The 21287-nt window shown below is 46.9% G+C and overlaps 1 protein-coding gene across 9 annotated transcripts in view; it reads left to right on the forward strand.

Moving 5' to 3' along the window:
- The first annotated feature begins 8803 nt into the window (after positions 1-8803).
- Positions 8804-21287, forward strand: part of abi1a (abl-interactor 1a) — a 153105-nt gene continuing 140621 nt past the window's right edge. For 3 of the 9 annotated variants that reach the window (XM_072508440.1, XM_072508434.1, XM_072508438.1), the window contains exon 1: positions 8805-8993. In XM_072508440.1, the coding sequence (XP_072364541.1) occupies positions 8877-8993 (117 nt within the window). In that variant the 5' untranslated portion in view covers positions 8805-8876. Of the gene's footprint in view, positions 8994-14546; positions 14678-21287 lie in introns of all 9 variants that reach the window. The other 6 variants (XM_072508432.1, XM_072508435.1, XM_072508437.1 and 3 more) reach the window with 4 other exon arrangements.

Consider the following 21287-nt stretch of genomic DNA (forward strand, 5'->3'; position numbering starts at 1 on the left):
CACAGCCGGCATATCCCCCACTCTACCATCACCACCAAGCCAGGGGATCAACCCTGGCTGAATGAAGAGTGCCAGGAGCAACATCAGGCATACCGAAAAATGAGGTGTCAACATGGTGAAGCTACAACAGAAGACTACCTGTGTGCCAAACAGCACAAGCAGCAAGTAAAGGACAGAGCTAAGCGATTCCACAATGAACGCATCAGATCTAAGCTTTGTAATCCTGCCACATCCAGTCGTGAATGGTGGTGGACAGTTGAACAGCCCACTGGAGGAGGCTCCACAAATATCCCCATCCTCAATGGCGGAGGAGCACAGCACATATGTGCAAAAGACAAGGCTGAGGCATTCGCAACAATCTTCAGCCAAAAGTGCTGAGTGCATGATCTATCTTGGTCTCCTCTGGAGGTCCCCAGCATCTCAGACTTCAGTCAATATGATTCATTCCACGTGATATGAAGAAACGGCTGAAGGCACTGTATACTGCAAAGGGCCCTGACAATATCCCGGCAACAGTACGGAAGACTTGTGCTCTAGAACTTGCTGCACCCCTCGGTAAGCTGTTCCAGTACAGCTACAAAACTGGCATCTGCCCGGCAATGTAGAAAATTGCCCAGGTGTGTCCTGTACACAAGAAACGGAACAAATCCAACCCAGCAAATTACCACCCTATCAGTCTACTCTCCGTCAACAGAAAAGTGTTGGACGGAGTCTTCAAGCAGCACTTACTCAGCAATATCCTGCTCACGGACACCCAGTTTGGGTTCTACCAGGGTCACTCAGCTCCTGCCTTCATTACAGCCTTGCTTCAGAAATGGACAAAAGAGCTGAAAGCCAGAGGTGAGGTGAGAGTGACTGCCCTTGGCATCAAGGCAACATTTGACCGAGTATGGCATAATAATCTTTATTGTCACAAGTAGACTTACATTAACACTGCAATGAAGTGACTGTGAAAAGCCCCTAGTCGCCACACATGGGTGTCTGTTCGGATACAGGGAGGGAGAATTCAGAATGTCCAAATTCTAACAGCACGTCTTTTGGTATTTGTGGGAGGAAACCGGAGCACCCAGAGAAAACCCACACAGACACAGGGAGAACGTGCAGACTCCACACAGACAGTGACCCAAGCGGGAATTGAACCTGGGACCCTGGCGCTGTGAAGCAACAGTCCAACCACTGTGCTACCGTGCAGCCCGGTAACAACGTTCCTGTGAGCCTGATGTGACAAGGAGCCCTAGCTAAACTAGAGTCAATGGGAATTAGGGGGGAAAACTGTCCGCTGGTTGGAATCATACCTGGAACAAAGGAAGGTTGTGGTGGTTGGAGATCAAACATCTCAGCTCCAGAATATCACTGCTGGAGTTCCTCAGGGTAGTGATCAAGGCCCAGCCATCTTTAACTGCTTCATCAATGACTCCTTTCCATCATAAGGGCAGAAGTAGGGATGTTTGTGGAAGACTGCACAATGTTCACCACCATTTGTGACTTCTCAGATAATGAAGCAATCCATGTCCAAATGCAGCAAGACCCGGACACTATCCAGCCTTGGGCTGACAGTTGGCAAATTTCATTCACGCCTTACAAATGCCAGGCAATGACCATCTCGTACAAGAGAGGATCTTCCCACCGGAAGGAGTTACTTGCCATAGGATTCCTAGCCTTTGACCTACCCTGGTAGCCACAGTATTAATGTGGCTAGTCCAGTTCGGTTTCTGATCATTGGTAACCCCTAGGATGTTGATTGTGGGGGATTCAGTGATGGTAATGTCATTGATTGTCAAGGGCGGTGGTTAGATCCTCTCTTGTAGGAGATGGTCATTGCCTGACACTTGTGTGGCGTGAATATAACTTGCCACATGTCAGCCCTAGCCTGGATATTGTCCCTTTGCAGACATCTTGTACCCTCTTCACAACATCTTTGTCTCATATACAATACAGCCAGTTCCTCCATCTAAGTCATTCATTTAGATTGTAAATTGTGAAAGCCCCAGCACTGATCCCTGTGCACTCCACTCATTAGTTTGCCATCTTGAAAATGACCCATTTATCCCAGCTCTGTTTCTTATTCGTTAGGGGAGGACAAGGCATCCATGGCTGATGAGGGATGTCAAGGACAGCATGAAATTAAAGAAAAAGCATACAAAGTGGCAAGCATTATTGTGAAACCAGAGGATTGGGAAGCCTTTAAAAGCAAGCAGAAGACAATCAAAAAAGCAATAAGGAGGGAGAAGATGACGTATGAGTGCAAGCTAGCTAGTAATATAAAGGAAGATAGGAAGAGATTTTTTCAATATATAAAAGGTAAGAGAGAGGCAAAACTGGACATTGGACCACTAGAAGATGTGGCTGGAGAAGTAATAATAGGAAACAAAGAAATGGCAGACAAACTGAACAGTTACTTTGCATCAGTCTTCACTGTGGAAGACACCAGTGGGATGCCAGAGCTCCAGGAGAACCAGGGGGCAGAGGTGAGTGCAGTGACCATTACTAAGGAGAAGGATCTGGGGAAACTGAAAGGTCTGAAGGTGGATAAGTCACCTGGACCGGATGGACTACACCCCAGGGTTCTCAAAGAGATAGCTGAGGAAATTGGGGAGGCATTAGTGATGATCTTTCAGGAACCATTGGAGGCAGGAAGGGTCCCAGAGGACTGGAAGGTGGCTAATGTAACACCACTGTTTAAGAAGGGAGGGAGGCAGAACACAGGAAATTATAGGCCGGTTAGCCTGACTTTGGTCATTGGTAAGATTTTAGAATCTGTTATTAAAGATGAGATTGCGAAGTACTTCAAAGTGCGTGATAAAATTGGACTGAGTCAGCACGGCTTTGTCAAAGGGTGGTCATGTCTGACAAATCTATTAGAGTTCTTGAGGAGGCAACAAGGAAGTTAGACAAAGGATTGAATGGCGGAGCAGACTCGATGGGCTGAGTGGCCTAATTCTGCTCCTATGTCTTATGGTTAGCCAATCCTCTACGAATGCTAATAAATCACCCCAATCTCTCGGAGGAATTTGTCACAACTATCAAAATATGAGCCGAGTATTCAGAGCAACTTGGCGGACATAGATTCACCTCAAGTCTCCTTAATGAGATGGAAGCTCTTAATAAAAAATATTTATATTTAGCTTTGCATTTACAGAGCACAACCAGGTGGAGAAAAATCTCAAGGAAGAGCTGTGTAATGTTGAATTAATACAGCGTGGTGGAAGCATGTGCTCTACAGAGTGCCCTTTTCACTTTGCCTATGTCAAAATGCTGCCTATTTATTGGAAAACAAGCTACGGAATTGCCACTACAATTATTTTAGCAGGCTCTATGGGTGAATTTGTGTTTGTAATTGCGGCTGATTCAGAAATCTTTCCTTTACTGCATAAGTGACTATATCTCAATGGTAAGTGACTGCTTTACTGCTTATTTTATTCTGCTAAACAGAGGGAAATAACAGTCAGCAGATTAGGACATTCTCCCACTCACTAATACATCCGATAAATCATTTTACTTCTAAACCATTGACATTTTTGTTGTAAAAAATGTCTAGCTACAGCATTTTTGAATGGGAGGCACTGCACTTTTGAATGGGATTTAATGTTTTATAATGACTTGCATCCCATTTATTACATTGATGAGTGGCCAAACATATGCAGATACCTGGGAACACCAGAAACCCCAGCCCCTATCCCCACTCTGCCCTTGTACCACCAGGCTCTTAGACCTTCTTCAAAACACCTTTAAATCCTGATACCCCATTCATGTACTATCAGACTCTGAATTTTCTTTACAGTGTTCCCAGGTCCTAAGAATGCCTCCAATAAGAACAAAACTGTCAAATCTACTTGGCATAACACCATTTTACTTATAGACCTAATAAAATAATGCCTGGGGAAATCTTCTTGTGTTTCATGTGGTGTTGCTTATTTCAAAGTCAGAATCCTGTGTGATTTGGAGAGGAACTTGCACGTGCTTCTGCTCCCATGCATCTGTGGTCATTGTTTTTCTCGATGATAGAGGTCATGGGCTTGGATGTTGCTGCAGTCCAACTTGTAACTGGTACATAATGCATCCAAGGTGCACTACTGTTGGAGAGAATGAATGTTTAAGGTGGTGCCAATTAAGTGAACTGCTTTGTCCTGAATGATGTTGAGTTTCTGAAGTCTTGTTGCAACTGTACTTATCCAGGCAAGTCCATCATGCTCCTACTTTGTGCTTTGCAGATAGTGGAACAAATTTGGGAAGTGGATCACTCTTCACCGGATACCCAGTCTCTGTCCTGCTCTTGGTGTCAGTGTTTTTAATTGTTGGTCTATTTAAGTTTCTGATTGTGAAATAAATGCCAGTGCAACTCCAGTGTTGTTGTAAAAGTGGAGGCAAAACAGCAAAAGCAACAGATGATAGTGCTGGGAAGGAGCAGCAGATTGAATGGTTTATAAGCACCTGAGCACACGGTGTTCACTGGGACCCTTGAGGCCTTGAGTGACTTGGAACCATGCAGCCTGGAGTGCAAATTGGATGGTCGTCGTATTATTGTTATTTAATATCATAAGTTATCTTTGTTTGATGCTTTAGATCCGCATTAGTTGTAGCCTTCCAACTAGAAAAGGGATTTTCTTTACTTGATGACTCTGGTGTTTATTCATTGTTTTACTGGAAAAGGCATTGTAGGAGAACTGGAGAATTGCAAACATTATCCCCTTGTTCGCAAAAGTGTGTGATGATAAGCCCAGCAATCTCAGGTCAGTCCGTTTAACTGTGGTGGTAGGGAAACGTCGAGGAACAATCATTCAGAGCAAGGTTTTAAAAAAAAATTCTCCTCCATTTTCACATTTTCTCCCACATTTACATCCATCAACAATAAACAATAATCAGCAAGATATGTCAGTCCCCATAATAACAACAACGATCCCATCTACCCACCAACCCCCAAACCTCAACCCGCATGTTTACATAAACAAATGACACAAAGGAATCAGGGATTACCCGTAGTCACCCTTAATCTCTACACCCGCGCGCAGTGATACAAAAAAGAAGAAAATACAGTCATGAGGTTACATCGGCACATGGCCATTCCTCAATTTGTCAGTTCTGCCACAGTCCTTCTGCTTTCGCAAACTCCTCCGCTGCTTCCGCCGTTCCAAAATAAAAGTCCCTGAGCTTGTAAGTCACCCTCAGCTTCGCTGGATATACAATGCCGCACCGCACCTTGCTAATGTACAGTGCCCTCTTCACCCGGTTGAAGGCAGCCCGCCTCCTTGCCAGCTCCACCGTAAAGTCCTGGTATACACGTATACCAGCTCCAGCCCACTGTACCACCCGCTTCTGCTTGGCCCAGCTCAGGACCTTCTCCTTCACCCTGTACCTACGGAAGCACAGAGTCACTGCCCTTGGCGGCTCACTCGCCTTTGGTACAGGTCTCCACGACCGATGAGTCCGATCCAGTTCATATCGGGAGGGGTCCTCCCCCTCCCCCAATAGTTTTGCCAGCATCGCGGCAAAATACTCAGTCGGCTTCGGTCCTTCAACTCCTTCGGGCAGCCCCACAATCCTCAAGTTCTGTCACCTGGATCTATTTTCCAGGTCTTCCATTTTTCCTCACAGATCCTTGTTAGTATCCATCACCTTCCGCATCTCTTTCCCCATCGAGGCAATTTGATCACCGTGCTGCAATAACGTCTCCTTCACTTCCTTCAGCGCCTCCCCTTGCTCTCGCACCTCCGCCACTGCACTCGCCACCTCCGTCCTCACCGGGGAAACCGCCTCCTCCACCAGCACACCCAAAACCTCCCTCATCTCCTTCCTCACTGTCTCCATGCATTTCGCAATCTGCGCCAACTGCTTTTCAAATTCCGCAGCCATCACCTTGGTTATTTCTTCAGCCGTAAGCAGTGCGGCCTTCCCTGGTGCTCCAGCCTCCATTTTTCCTGGTGACCCCGCGGTGACCTTTCCACGCCCCGACGGACCTCCAGCTGGTTTTTTTTCGGCCGTTTTTTTGCTCACCCTCGACATTTTTATTTGTTTTTTTTTCCCCTCCTGTGTCTTCTCAGTGCCTCGTCCGTGCCTTCTCCCTGCTTCTGCCGCCTCCGTGGACCCTGGGACCGGGCTTAAAGCCCCGAAATTGCCGTTCCCGAGCGGGGGCTCTCCATTGTGCGGCCGCCTCCCGCCCGCCGTCACCGGAAGTCCCATTCAGAGCAAGGTTAATGGTCACATGAACAAAAAGAGTTCATGCAATAAAGTGGTGTGAGGTGGTATTGGCGGCGGTATTGGTTGACTGTGACTCGTCATAAACCTCTTTGTGCTCTAAACTACTGCTTATGCGTGGCTGTTTACCTCGGGTCTAACAGAAGTATTGTGAATGGTGTGGGGTAATGCAGAACTTCAAAAATACACAAACAAGTTGGTGGAATGGGTGAACAGGACACAGATGAAGATCATTGCAGAGAAACATGAAATTATTCATTTTGGTAGGAAGAACATGAAGTGACAGTGTAAACTAAAAGGTACAACTCTGAAGGGGGTGCAGGAGTAGAGGGGCCTGGGTGTATATGTGCATACATTAGTTAAGGTGGCAGGAGAGGTTGTGAGAGCAGTTAATAAAGCATACCATATCCTGAACTTTATTAATAGTGGCATAGAATATAAGACCAAGGAGGTTATGTTGAATTTGTATAAGTTGCAGATGTTACTCGAGGAGGAAATTCCCACTGATAGCGAATTTGGAGAACCTGGGCTATATGGCTGATGTCCTGTAAGAACAACTGTGTCCAGATAAAAGTCAGCAGGAGAGGCGGCTCCATGGCAGATAGGAAGGAAAGTGGTGGCAGTAGCACAATCAGAGGCAGTAACCCCTTGGTCCTGCCCTGCTCACTAGTTTGACCTCCGCTAGAGTATTGCATTCAGTTCTGGACATTAGAAAGCGCGTGAAGGGATTAGAGTGTAGAGAAGATTCACAAGAAAAGTTCCAGGGATGAGGAACTTCAGATCTGATGACAGATTAGAGAAATTAGATCTATTTTGCTGAGAGAAGATTTGATAGAGCTATTCAAAATCGTGACTTTTCTTGACAGAGAGGGAGAAACTGTTCCCACTTGTGAAAGGATCGAGAATGAGAGGGCTCGGCTTTAAAATAATTAGTAAAAGAAACAAAAGTGATATGAGGAAAATAATTTCCATGCAGTTGGTGGTTAGGGTTTAGAACATAAAGCGGTTCATGCACCGAATTAAAGCACATAGGATTGGGAGTTATATAGTGGCATTAATTGAGAATTTGTTCGCAGATGGGAAACAGAGAGTAGGAATAGATGGGTCTTTTTAAAGTGGTAGACAGTGAGTTAGTTGGGTTCTGCAGGGATCAGTGTTTGGACCTGAGCTATTCACAATATACATCAATGATTTGGATGAGGGAACCAAATGTAATATTTCCAGGTTTGCTGATGACACAAAGCTAGATGGGAATGTGAGTGGGAAGGAGAATGTTGAGAAACATGAAGCTTATTTGGACAAGTTGAGTGAGTGGCCAAATACTTGGCAGATGCAGTATAACGTGGATAAATATGAAGTTATCCATTTCGGTAGGAAGAACGGAATGGCGAGCATAATTTAAATGGTGATAGATCGGGAAATCTTGACATATAATGGGGCAGAGTGTCCCAGTACACCAGTCACTGAAAACAAGCATGCAGGTGCAGCAAGAAGCAAGAAAGGTAAATAGTATGTTGCCTTTCATTGCAAGAGGACTTGAGTACAGGAGCAAGCATATCTTACTGCAGCTGTACAGGGACTTGTCGAGACCACATCTGGAGTTTTGCGTGCAGTGTTGGTCTCCTTATCTAAGAAAGGATATACTTGCCATTCAGGGAATGCAACAAAGGTTCACCAGACTAATTCATGGGATGGAAAGATTGTCGTATGAGGTGATGTTATAACCTGCCTACTTACCATTGGCTGGGGACTAATGACAATCCCACAATCCTGTGGGAGTATGAGCTTCCTCAATGAGGGGGCGGAGAAACCATTAGTAAACTCCTAGTATAAATAAAGCTGGCCAGTTTAGGAACCAGCAGGAAGGAGTGTGCAGCAAGGGAACAGGACTGTTGTTTCCTCTGGCTGGAGGGTCTAAAACAACGGGCCAGTCTCAGGATATGGGTTCACCGTTTCAGGACTGAAATTTACAGTAACTTTGTTGCAATGTTAATGTAAGCCTACTTGTGATAATAATAAAGGTTATTATTAATAAAGATTATTATGAGGAGAAACCACTTCACTCAGAGGGTGGTGAACTGGTAGAATTTTCTACTACAGAAGGCTGTGGAGGAAAGTCACTGAATATACTTAAAAAGGGAAATAGATTTCTAGACTCTAAAGGTGTCAAGGGTTGAGGGAGAGCTCAGGAGTATGACATTGAGATGGAGGATCGGCCATGATCATATTGAATGGCGGAGCAACCGCAAAGTGCTGAGTGGCTTACACTTGCAGCTATTTTCTATGTTTCTTTGGAGTGCACTGCCAGAGAGTGTGATGGTGGCATGTTCAATTGAAGCATTCAGGAGGGACTGATATCCGAAAAGGGGCGAATGTAGAGCATTATAAGGGAGAGCTCCTGGGAATGGGCCGAGGCTCATTCCATGAGCCGGCGCAGAGGCGATGGGCTGGACCAATCTGTGCCCCAAGGATTCTCGGCCACACACACTTGAGGATGTCGGCGGGCAGCAGGTCAGCAGAGACGGAGGACTACAACCACCAGCATGCTTGGCGGGACGGGGTGGGGGGTCACGGCGTGGTGGTGAGAGCGAGGCTCGGACTCCCAGAGTGCTCTGCGTGGTTGGGAGGGAGTAACCAGGGCGGTCGCGAGCGGGGAGTAATAAAGCGATGCAGAAAGATGTAAGATGGCAGAGCTGCAGATGTTACTCGAGGAGGAAATCCCCGCCGGCAAGAGGGCGCTGATTGAGAGTTACCAGAACCTGGGCCGCGTGGCTGATTACTGCGAGAACAACTATGTCCAGGTAAAAGTCGGCAGAGCAGCCGGCTCTGCGGCCGGCGGGAGGGGAAAGAAGGGAGAGCGGTGGCACCAGAGGCAGCAACTCCCCGGCCCTGCCCCGCTTACACACCGTCCCAGCGGCCAGCACTCTGCTTGCTTGCGGACTGGGCCCTACACTCAACCCCCACCACACACGCCCACACCCACCTTCCCTTCGGTCCCTCACGCCGGGGTCGGCCGGCCTTTCTCCTCGCGGGACCCCGGCAATTATCGGGTCCGGCCCAGATCTGGCTGAAGGAGGAGGTACCACTCTTTCCCTGTGTTAAACTCACTTTGTGAAAGAGTCGGCAGCCGCTGGGTTAACCACCACATTTGAGCTGCAGCCCGTGTGAGTGTGTGTCCCAGAGGGCGTGCCCCGCTCTCTGACTACTGTGTGTTTGCTCTGCTCTGGTTCCTGGGCGAAGTCGGCGGGACCCTCCCCCCCCCCCCCCTCTCAACAATTTCCCCGCTGTAGCGGCGCCTATTCTACAATTTTGATTCATGATTTTATTAACAGCTTTTGTTCTTTTGGGTCAAGCTCGCTTTGTTTTTATTCGGTCCGATGTGCAGCTTTCCAAGAGATTCCAGAGGATCTGTCTATCTTTACATTGATCGATCCTGTGCTTGTAATATAAATTTCAGTGTTTCTTTCCAAATTATCTGTATGAAAACGTCGTTAAGTATTCTTGTTATAAAATTAATCCGAAATATTGGAAAGATGTGTCACAATTGAGTAACAGTCGCCTTGCCTGGGTTGGGCAACCTTGGGGAAATGTTGAAGGGAAAAAGTGTCCGGGACAAGTTTCGCGTGAAACTGGTTTCTGAGCCGATCTTGTTCCAACTGGAACATGTTCGTCCCACGAAATTGGTTTTCCCACCCTCACACCTTTTTAAAAAAAAAAAAAATCTCTTCCTCAATTCCTTGGGAATGTCTGTGTTGGAGCTCGCTGTTTTGCTTTCCTCTGAGGTCGCCAGTAACAGGATGAAATGCCGAACTCCACCCGGGAATTAGTTTGATGCGCCAAATACGTAGGAAGCCCATGTAGCATTTGTTGTTTCCTCAGACGGAAATATGACAATCAAAGGAGAGGCAGACTGAAGTTGCAACACGTAGTCCGACTTGTCAACTATGCAGGCTGTAATGGTTCGGACTACAGTAGACATTAGTTCTAAAAGAACTTCTATTAGAGCGCTTTGTAAAGAACATGTGCAGGAAGTATTTTTATGTCTTAAGGCCTCGTGCTCCAATTCCATATGGTCTAGCTGCACTTAATTTTTGTTACTTTAAGTTTATTTCGTATAATGGGCTTATCACTAAGGCGACGTGAGGCCATTTGACCCATTGTACCTGAATCAGGATTTTATTTCTATGCTGCCGTCATCATCAGTGAAGTGCCTCTGCATTAAGTGTTCCTTGAACTCTTTTTTTGAGGTTTGACCAGTTTGTAACCACTGCCCCATATATTGCAGTCGTGGTTTAACTTGAAACAGAACTTGAGGAATCTTTTCCTATTATACCTGATGGCCTGTACCTCAAATTGCCTCTGCTGCCATCCCCCAGTTTCTTTCTTTCAGGTTTTCAGTCCAATTTTTCTCTGTTCTCTTTTGCTTAAAAAGTTTGTGGCCTTTCACAGCATCACTTACAGAACATGGATGCTTCAACATCCTTTATTTGGATAGCACAGTCAACCTTTTGAGATGTATTCCTGAGCGTAACATGACAAAAGTTGGCACTGAGCCAAAGAGATTTTGTGGAGAGCTGAACTTCAAACACCTAAAATTAGACTTTTAAAAATTGCATCATTGGTTTGGAAGCTACTGTAGGTTAGCAAGGACAAGGCTTGATGGGTGAGTGGGTCTCGTTTAGAATCTAGGCTTCAGAAGATTGTATGAGTTTATGGCTATGGAGGGGTAGCAGATGGCATGTGGCCGAAGCAGCTTTTGGAATAGACATGTCTTGAGGTAACAGAAGTAAGGTTTCAGATGAGCTGAGGTAGGGATTGATGTTTGGAAGGTTGGATTAGATCTGAAAAAGCTCAGATTCTAATGAACAGCATGTTTGCGGATAGTCTGATTCAACTTGAGTACCTGTGGAGAATAATGTTATGCACAAAATTTCCCTTTGTGGTGGGTGGGGTTACTGGGTAATGGGGATAGGGTGGAGGTGTGGGCTTGGGTAGGGTGCTCTTTCTAAGAGCCAGTGCAGACTCGATGGGCCGAATGGCAGCCTCCTGCACTGTAAATTCTATGAAAACTTAATGTGCACTTTTCAGTCATTTCAGCAATTTCTGTCCTTTTGCAGGCTCTTTACATATTCCTCCTCAGTTTACGTTTTACCTAACTTTGTACCTTCAGTGCACATGGGACATTATACTTGGTTCCCTTCATCAAAGTAATTGATATAGATTGTAAATAGCTGCAGCCCAGATACTGATCTTTCCAACACTCACCTAAGTTACATCCTGCCATCCCAAAAATGACCTGTTTATTCCCACTGTTTTCTGTTCTTTAGCAATTCTCAATCCATGCTGATACGTGAAATCTTGAGTCTTAGTCTTATGGAACAAATTTTTCAATGGTACCGTTTTATAAAACTGTGTTGGCACCCGAGTGATTTTTCATGTGCTTTGTTGTCAAGTCCTGCATAGTTGTGGCATTTTTCTGGTCCTGGTTGGTCATATTCCGACATGCTGTTAAAACACTTTTTTAATTGTACTTGTCATATTCACTTTAATATCAGTTACCTAAATTTTGACAGATTTAGTTTTTGACACTTGCATACATGCACCACAAACCGCACTCAAATAATTTATTGGAAAAATGTGAGTATATTTGTCTTAACTGGTTGCCTCTTTACATATTGTTACGGGGATGCTATTTCTAACTTTTTTCTTATTTTTAGAAAATAAATTTAGAGTACCCAATTCTTTTTCCCAATTAAGGGGTAATTTAATTTAGGTCTATCTACCCTGCACATCTTTGGGTTGTGGGGGTGAGACCAACACGGGCACTGGAAGAATTTGCAGATTCCACATGGCGAGTGACCTGGGGCTAGGGTTGAACCTGGGTTCTTGGCATGAGGCAGCAGTGCTAACCACTTCTCACATGCCCTCTACCCTTGATGTTTCTTTGCTTAGAATTTGAGACATTCAACCTGAATATTCTAGACTAAACATACTAACCTGCAGAAAAGCCTTGGACATACAGTAGACCTCCCTCCTTTCCTGTGAACATTATTTGATGAGGTACCTATTGTCTTCTACTATTCCTGATTTTGTTTCCTTGAATTTCTTTATCTTATGTAAGGTAAATTTATATCCTGTTCTTTAAGTTCGTTTACTCTGGAATTGCAAAATGGACCACTTCTTCTAAATTCAATTTATTTTTCAAATTTCTGCCTAAAGGATGAGTAGCATACAATATTGTGGCTGAGAAATTCCCTTTACTTAGAGTCCATTGCAGGAAGTCAGTTGATCAAGCTGCTGCTTCCGTCTTTTTTCCGGACATGAACTTCTTATTCCGTAAAAGTGTAAAACGTCAGATTTGTCAAGCTAGTTTGTGGATCAAGCTGCTAATTTTGTCTTTATTCCTCTTTCTGTTGACCTGGAGGACCAGCACCAATCATTCTTAAGGGTTTATGATTTCAGTAGGACATAGTGAATATTCCTTTCCAGCGAGGTGGGTGCTTGTTAGTCAAATACATCTTGTCCATCTGCTTCAAAGCAATGCCCGCTTATTCCTCCAATGATATCCTTTGCAGTTTCCATCCCCGCAGTTGTCAATCCTTTTGTGTATCTTATCAGAATAGGTGCCTGCAAGTCTAGACTATGTATTATAAATTGTACATAACTTTGCTTATCAGCAGTTCCATTCTGCAGGCAAACACCACTGATCACCAGATTGGTTGACTTGTCTTAACAGAATGTACACTGCTGCATGCAGAATGTCTCTGCCTCTGGTGCCATGCCTCCTTTCAAGGCTTGCTGGCTCTTTTGGTCAAATCGTGCATAGTTTTAATGGTCAAGTTGCATTGCGAGTTTTGGCTAACTGAATTTGATTGTGACTGCATCTTTGCTCTTTTATTGCCCCAGCACAGTCCTCATGCTCCAAATGGAGCACATTACGTTCCTTTCTTAATTCTAACCGAATGATTTAAAAATGATTCCCCACGATAATTTTGCAATCTATTGCATTAGTTGGGTCCAAGAACACCACTCCACTTTTTATGCTGCTTTATTTGTCCAGAATAAATTTTAACCAGAAATGTTTGACTCTTTTGCCTACCATCGCCTGACCAACATTTAAATGTTACTCTACGCTGATCTGTGTTGGTAGGTTGGCAGTGTTGTTTACATAACATGATTGGAACAAGTCCACAGGGCAATTCTGTATTGGGGAGATCAGTTAACCTGTGCAAACCAGTTCTGGAATCTAAAGGCAAATGTATTGCACGGTGTTTGCAGCATAAATAGGCCATTTAGCACAGCAGGTCCATATTAATGCTCCGTGAGCCTCCTCCTGCCCTTCATTTAATCCCACCAACATAGCCTTAATGTGTCTGTCCAGCTTCCCCTGACGTTGACCTATGGTTGTTGCCTGAACGACTTCATGCAGTAATCATTATAATCTTTATTATTGTAGGCTTCCATTAGCGTTGCAATGAAGTTACTGTGAAAAGCCCCTCATCGCCACATTCCGGTGCATGTTTGGGTACATGGAGAATTCAGAATTTCCAAATGACCTATAGCATGTCTTTTGGGACATGTGGGAGGAAACTGGAGCACCCGGAGGAAACCGGTGCAGACTCCACACAGGCAGTGACCCAAGTGGGAATCAAACCTGGGACCCTGGAGCAGTGAAGTACTGTGGTCGAGCCAAGGTTTTATACACTTTGACATAACTCCATGATTCTATTCCTCTGGACATGAATTCCAATAAAGAACCAAAAACAGTGCAGCATGATGGCACAGTGGTTAGCACTGCTGCCTGACGGTGCCGAGGACCCAAGTTCGATCCCGGCCCTGGGCCACTGTCTGTATGGAGTTTGCACATTCTCCCTGTGTCTGCGTGGGTCTCACCCCCACAACCCAAGAGGATGTGCAGGGTAGAATAATTGGCCACGCTAAATTGCCCCTTAATTGGGGAAAAAAGATAAGTGGATACTTTAAATTTAGAAAAGAAACTGCACAGGAACAGGCCCTTCAGCTCTCAAAGCTTGCGCTGATCATGATGCCTGTCTGAACTAAAACCTTTTGCACTTCAGGGGCCTGTATCCTTCTATCCCATCCTATCTATATATTTGTCAAGATGCCTCTTAAACCTCGCTATCATACCTGCTTACACCACCTCCCCTGGCAGCGAATTCCAGGCACTCTCCACAAGACCATAAGACATAGGAGCAGAATTAGGCCACTCGGCCCATCGAGTCTGCTCCGCCATTCACTTATGGCTGTTATTTTCTCATCCCCATTCTCCTGCCTTCTCCCCATAACCCCTGATCCCCTTATTAATCAAGAACCTATCTATCTCTGTCTTAAAGATACTCAGTGATTTGGCCTCCACAACCTTCTGCGGCAAATAATTCCACAGATTCATCATCCTCTGGCTGAAGAAATTCCTCCTCGTCTCTGTTTTAAAGCCATGATGTGGAGATGCCGACGTTGGACTGGGGTGAGCACAGTTCTCCAAGGTGGCCTTCAGGACGCGCGACAACGCAGAATCGCCGAGCAGAAACTTATAGCCAAGTTCCGCACATGAGTGCGGCGTCAACTGGGACCTGGGATTCATGTCGCATTACATTCATCCCCCACCATCTGGCCTGCAAAATCCTACCAACTGTCCTGGCTTGACACAATTCACACCTCTTTAACCTGGGGTTACCCCATCTCTGGATCTGTACAGATTTAATCACCTGCTAATGCTCACATTCCAAGCATTGTCTGGCATCTTTGAATTTGTCTATATATGTGTTTCTGGAACATACCTCTTCATTCACCTGAGGAAGGAGCAGCGCTCCGAAAGCTAGTGACATCAAAACAAACCTGTTGGACTTTAACCTGGTGTTGTAAGACTTCTTTCTATTTTAAACGGTTGTCTCTTTAGTCTGAGATGGTGTCCTCTGGTTCTAGTTTTTCCTACAAGTGGAAACATCCACTCTATCCAGGCCTCACAGTATCCTGTAAGTTTCAATAAGAACCCCCCCCCCCCCCCCATCCTTCTAAACTCCAATGAGTACAGACCCAGAGTCCTCCACCGTTCCTCAAACGACAAGTTTGTCATTCCATCCTCAGGGTTGCCACTCACATCTCTAAACTTTGCCCCTCGCACCTTAAATCTGTCGTAATTGAGTTTCCCACCCTGGGGAAAAAGCTGGCAAGGGCAGCATGGTAGCATCATGGTTAGCACAGTTGCTTCACAGCTCCAGGGTCCCAGGTTCGATTCCCGGCTTGGGTCACTGTCTGTGGAGTCTGCACATTCTCCCTGTGTCTGCATGGGTTTGCTCCGGTTTCCTCCCACAATCCAAAGATGTGTGGGCTAGGTGGATTGGCCATGCTAAATTACCTTTAGTGTCCAAAAAATGGTTAAGTAGGGGTTACGGGGATAGGGTAGAAATGCGGGCTTGAGTAGGGTGTTCTTTGTAAGGGCTGTGCCGACTCGATGGGCCAAATGGCCTCCTTCTGCATTGTAAATTCTATGATTCTGGCTATCTGCTCTGTCCATGGCACTCAAATTTGTAAACTTCTATCAGGTTGCTGCTCAGCCTCCGTCATTCCAGTGAACACAATCTGATTTTATCCGAGCACTCCTCGTCGCTAATATACTCCAAACCAGGCAACATCCTGGTAAGCCTCTTGCGTACGCTCCCCAAAGCCACCATATCGTTCTGGTCGTGTGGCGACCGGAATTGTACGCAATATTCCAAGTGTGGCCTAACTATGGTTCTGTAAAACAGCAGCATGACGTGCCAATTCTTTTACACAATGCCCTCACCGATGAAGGTGAGCATGTCGTAATACCTTCTTCACCTTATCCACCTGGGCTGCCACTTTCCGTGATCTGTAGCCCCCGATCTCTCTCTCAATGCTCCTAAGGGTTCTGCAATTTACTGAATACTTCCCACCTGTATTAGGCCTTCCAAAATGCATTATCTCGCGTTTGTCTGAATTAAACCCGATCTACCATTTTTCCACAAGTCTCCAGCCGATCTATATTCTGCTGAATCCTCTGATAGTCCTCATCGTTTTCAGCAACGCCACCAACCTTTATCGTCCGCAAATGTACTAATCAGACCATTCCTTTTCCTCCAAGTAATTTATATATACTACAAACAAAGGTTCAGCGCTGATCCCTTTGGAGCACCACTAGTCACAGCCCTCCATTCAGAAAACACCCTTCCACTGCTACCCTCTATCTTCTACCACCAAGCCAGTTCTATATCCATCTTGCCAGCTCACTTCTGATCCTGTGTGACTTCACTTTTAGTACCAGTCTGCCATGAGGGACCTTGTCAAAGGCCTTGCTAACGTCCATGTAGAAAACATGCACTGCCCTTCCTTTGTGAATCTCTGTCACTTCCTCAAAAAACTTGATCAAATTAGTGAGGCACGACCTTCCCTTCACAAAACCATGCTGCCTGTCGCTAATAAGTCCATTTGTTTCCAAATGGGAGACAATCTTGTCCGAAAAATCCTGTCCAATAATTTCCCTACAGCTGATATGAAGCTCACCGGCCTGTAATTTCCTGGATTATCCTTGCTACCGAAAGGAACAACATTGGCTATCCTTTAGCCCTCTGGAACCTCACCCCAATGAAGATAGAAAGATTACTGTCAAATGTTTGGGACAAAATTCAAAAGTGACTTGGGCACTTGGTTATCTGTCTGGTGCTATCTATGTATGTTATGCATCCTATTCCCTGCTGTGGTCAATGGTAATGGGATGGCCCTCCTGGCATAGACAAGACCAGTAAAGTTAGGCAACTTGAACCCTCACATTAAACAAAGCTTAGTTTTTATTCTTTCACGGAATGTGTGGGCATTGTGGCGAAGCCAGCCGTTGTTGCTCAACCGTAATTGTCCTGGAATGGAACGCTTCCTGGGCATTCAAGAGTCAACCACATTGTTGTGAATCTAGAATGACCTGCAGGTCAGACTTCAGGGTCCCTGATCTTAATGACTTGAACAAGGGAAGCAAAGACATGGGAGTGAAATTTATAGATGAGATAAAGCTAGGCAGGACAGTATTTAAGGAGGTTAAAGACAGATGGGTTGAGTGAGTGGATAAAAATCTGGCAGCTGGAGTATAATGTGAGAAAATAATTTTTTCCTGACCAAGAAAAAAAGTGGAATATTAAACTGGGGACGACGGCAGAATTCCGAGGTGCAGTGGGATCTAGGGGTTCAAGTGCATGGGTCACAAAAAGTTAGTATGCAGGCACAACTAGTAATTAAGAAGGCTAATGGAATGCTATCCTTTTTTATTACGAGAGGGATTGAACAGAAAAGTAAGGATATTGTGCTTCAATTATACCGGGCATTGGTGAAATCGCATCTCGAACATTGTGCAGTTTTGGTCTCCTTATTTAAGGAACAATGTAAATGTGTTTGGAGAAGGTTCACTTGATTGCTACCTGCAATGTCTTGAGGAAACTTTGGACAGACTAACCTTTATTCTGCTGGAGTTTTGAAGAATGAGGTGATTTGATTGACATATACAAGATCCTGAATGGTATTGACAGGATGGACCTGGAAATAATGTTTCCTCATGTGGGTGAGTCCAGGGCTTGGAGGCACTGTTTTAAAATGTGCTCTTTTAAGACTCGGGTGAGGAGAATTTTTTTTCTGATGGTGCAACTTGGAACACTCTGCCTTAGAAAACAGGGTAATTTGAATATTTATGAGGTGGTCGTTGTTAGATTCTTGTTAGGCAAGGTCATCAAAAGTTTTTGTTTGTTAAAAATAATTTTTATTAAAGTTTTTTCATAAAATATCAATAACAAAATGAGAAAGAAAAAAGAACCCAACAGGGTGAAGTACAAAACACAAGCTAAAAAAGCAACCCCCCCCCCCCCTCCCCCGCCCTGTACATAAATAGTAAATTAACATTAACACCATGACTTAACACAATAGGTGTATACACCCCCTCAGACCCTCCAGTGTAAATAACATAATCAAAAATAAAGTAAACCCCCCCACCCCCGGAACGGTTGCCGCCGCCTAAAGAACCCTTGTACCGACCCTCAAGGCGAATTTCACCCTCTCCAATTTAATGAACCCTGCCATATCGCTGATCCAGCATTCCACGCTTGGGGGCCTCGTATCTTTCCACTAATGGAGAATCCTTCGCCGGGCTACCAGGGACGCAAAGGCCAGAATTCCGGCCTCTTTTGCCTGCTGCACTCCCGGCTCCTCTGCCACCCCAAATATTGCGAGCCCCCAGCCCGGTTTGACCCTGGATCCTACCACCCTCGACACCGTCCTCGCTACGCCTTTCCAAAATTCCTCCAGCACTGGGCATGCCCAGAACATATGGGTGTGATTTGCTGGGCTCCCTGAGCACCTAACACACCTGTCCTCACTCCCAAAGAACCTGCTCATCCTTGTCCCGGTCATGTGTGCCCTGTGCAGCACCTTAAACTGTATGAGGCTGAGCCTCGCGCATGAAGAGGAAGAGTTCACCCTCCCTAGGGCATCTGCCCACGTCCCCTCTTCGATCTCCTCTTCCAACTCCTTCCACTTACCTTTCAACTCCACCACCGAGGCCTCCTCCTCCTCCTCCTGCATCACCTGGTATGTTTCCGAGATCCCCCCCCCCCCCCCCCCCCCCGAGCACCCTGTCCTGTACTGTGTGTGGCAGTAGCCGCGGGAATTCCACCACCTGCCGTGTGGCAAACACCCTTAACTACAGGTGTTCCCGGGGGGAGCCCGTGCTTCTCCTTCAGCTCACCCAAGCTCGCGAACTTCCCGTCCACAAACAGGTCCCCCAACTTTCGTATCCCTGACCTGAGCCACCCCGAAACCCCGCCCACGCCGCCTCCACTGCCACCAAATTTTGAGAGCTGCCACCACCAACCGGTATACGTGGTATACCTCCTTGGAGGCAGCGGCGGCGTCGCCAGCGCCCCCAGACTCGTACCCACACAGGACGCCGTCTCCAGCCTCTTCCATGCAGCCCCCTCCCCCCTCCATCACCCACTTGCGCACCATCGTAGCATTGGCGGCCCAGTAGTACCCACAGAGGTCGGGCAGCGCCAGCCCCACCCCCAATCTCTACTCCGCTCCAGGAACACCCTTCTCACCCTTGCGTCCACACAAACCCCATTATACTCCTGTTAACCCGCCTGAAGAAAGCCTTCGGGATAAACACTGGGAGGCACTGGAACAGGAACAAAAACCTTGGGAGCACTGTCATTTTGATTGACTGCACCCTACCCGCCAAGGACAGCGGCAATGCGTCCCACCTCTTGAACTCCTCCTCCATTTGCTCCACCAGCCTTGTAAAGTTAAGCCTATGCAGGGCCCCCCAGCTCCTGGCCACCTGGACCCCCAAATATCTGAAGCTCCTCTCTGCCCTTTTTAGTGGGAGCTCGCCAAATCCCCCTCTCCTGGTCCCCTAGCTGAACAGCTTGCTCTTCCCCATATTGAGCTTGTACCCCGAAAAGTCCCCGAATTCCCTAAGGATCCTCATTACCTCTGGCATTCCTCCCACCGGGTCCGCCACATACAGAAGCAGGTCGTCTGCATAAAGCGACACCCTATGCTCCTCCCCACCCCGCACCAACCCCCTCCAGTTCCTCGACTCTCTGTGCCATAGCCAGGGGTTCAATCGCCAGTGCGAAGAGCAAGGGGGACAGGGGACACCTCTGTCTCGTCCCTCGGTGCAACCGAAAGTACTCGCACCTCCCCCTATTTGTGGCCACACTCGCTATCGGGACCTCCTACAACAGCCTAACCCACCTGACAAACCCCTCCCCAAACCCAAACCTCTTCAGCACCTCCCACAGGTACCCTATCGAAGGCTTTCTCAGCGTCCATCACCACCACTATCTCCCCCTCCCTTGCCGACATCATGATAACGTTCAAAAGCCTCCGCACATTCGTGTTCAGCTGTCTCCCCTTCACAAACCCCGTCTGGTCTTCATGGCTGATCTGCGGCACACAATCCTCGTGGCTAAGACCTTCGCCAGCACCTTGGCATCTACATTTAGCAAGGAAATCTGTCTGTAAGACCCACTTTGCAGGGGATCCTTGTCCCGCTTCAGGTTCAAGGAGATCAGTGCCCGGAACATCAGGGGTAAGGCCCCCCTCCCTTGCCTCATTAAAGGTCCTAACTAACAGCGGGCCCAACAGGTCCATATATTTTTTTATAGAACTCGACCGAGAAACCGCCCGGCCCCGGTGCCTTCCCTGCCTGCATGCTTCCTATCCCTTTGATCAGCTCCTCCAGCCCAATCGGGGGCCCCTAGTCCTGCCACCAGTCCCTCTTCCACCTTTGGAAACCTCAATTGGTCCAGGAAACGGCCCATCCCTCCCTCCTCCCGTGGGGGGTGTCCCTGAAGACCCCATTGATGCCAACCCCACTCCGCACCACGCTCCCTCCCATGTCCTTAACTCACCCGATCTCCCTAGCTGCGTCCCGCTTCTGAAGCTGATGCGCCAGCATCCGGCTTGCCTTTTTCCCCATACTCTTCGACCGCCCCCAGGGCCTTCCTCCACTGCCTCTCCGCCTTCCTGGTGGTCACTAGGTCTAATTCGGCCTGCAGGCTGCGCCTCTTCCTCAATAATCCTTCCTCGGGCTCTTCCGCATACCTCCTGTCTACCCTCACCATCTCCCCCACCAGCCTCTCCCTCTCCCACCGCTCCTTGTGGGCCCTGATGGAGATCAGTTCTCCCCTCACCACCGCCTTCAGTGCCTCCCATACCATCCCCACTTGGACCTCCCCGTTGTCGTTGGTCTCCAAGTACCTCGCTATACTTCCTCGGACCCGCTCGCTCGCCTCCTCGTCCGCCAACAGCCCCACCTCCAAGCGCCACAGCGGGCGCTGGTCCCTCTCCTCCCCCGTCTCCAAGTCCACCCAATGCGGGGCGTGGTCCGAAATGGCTATTGCCAAATACTCGGTATCCTCTACTCTCGCTATCAGCGCCCTACTCAAAATGAAAAAGTCGATTCGAGAATAAGCCTTCTGGACATGTGAGAAGAATGAAAATTCCCTCGCCCCCGGCCATGCAAATCTCCAAGGGTCCACACCTCCCATTTGGTCCATAAATCCCCATAACACTCT

This window comes from Scyliorhinus torazame, chromosome 6 (assembly GCF_047496885.1).
Source record: "Scyliorhinus torazame isolate Kashiwa2021f chromosome 6, sScyTor2.1, whole genome shotgun sequence".
Lineage (NCBI taxonomy): Eukaryota > Metazoa > Chordata > Chondrichthyes > Carcharhiniformes > Scyliorhinidae > Scyliorhinus > Scyliorhinus torazame.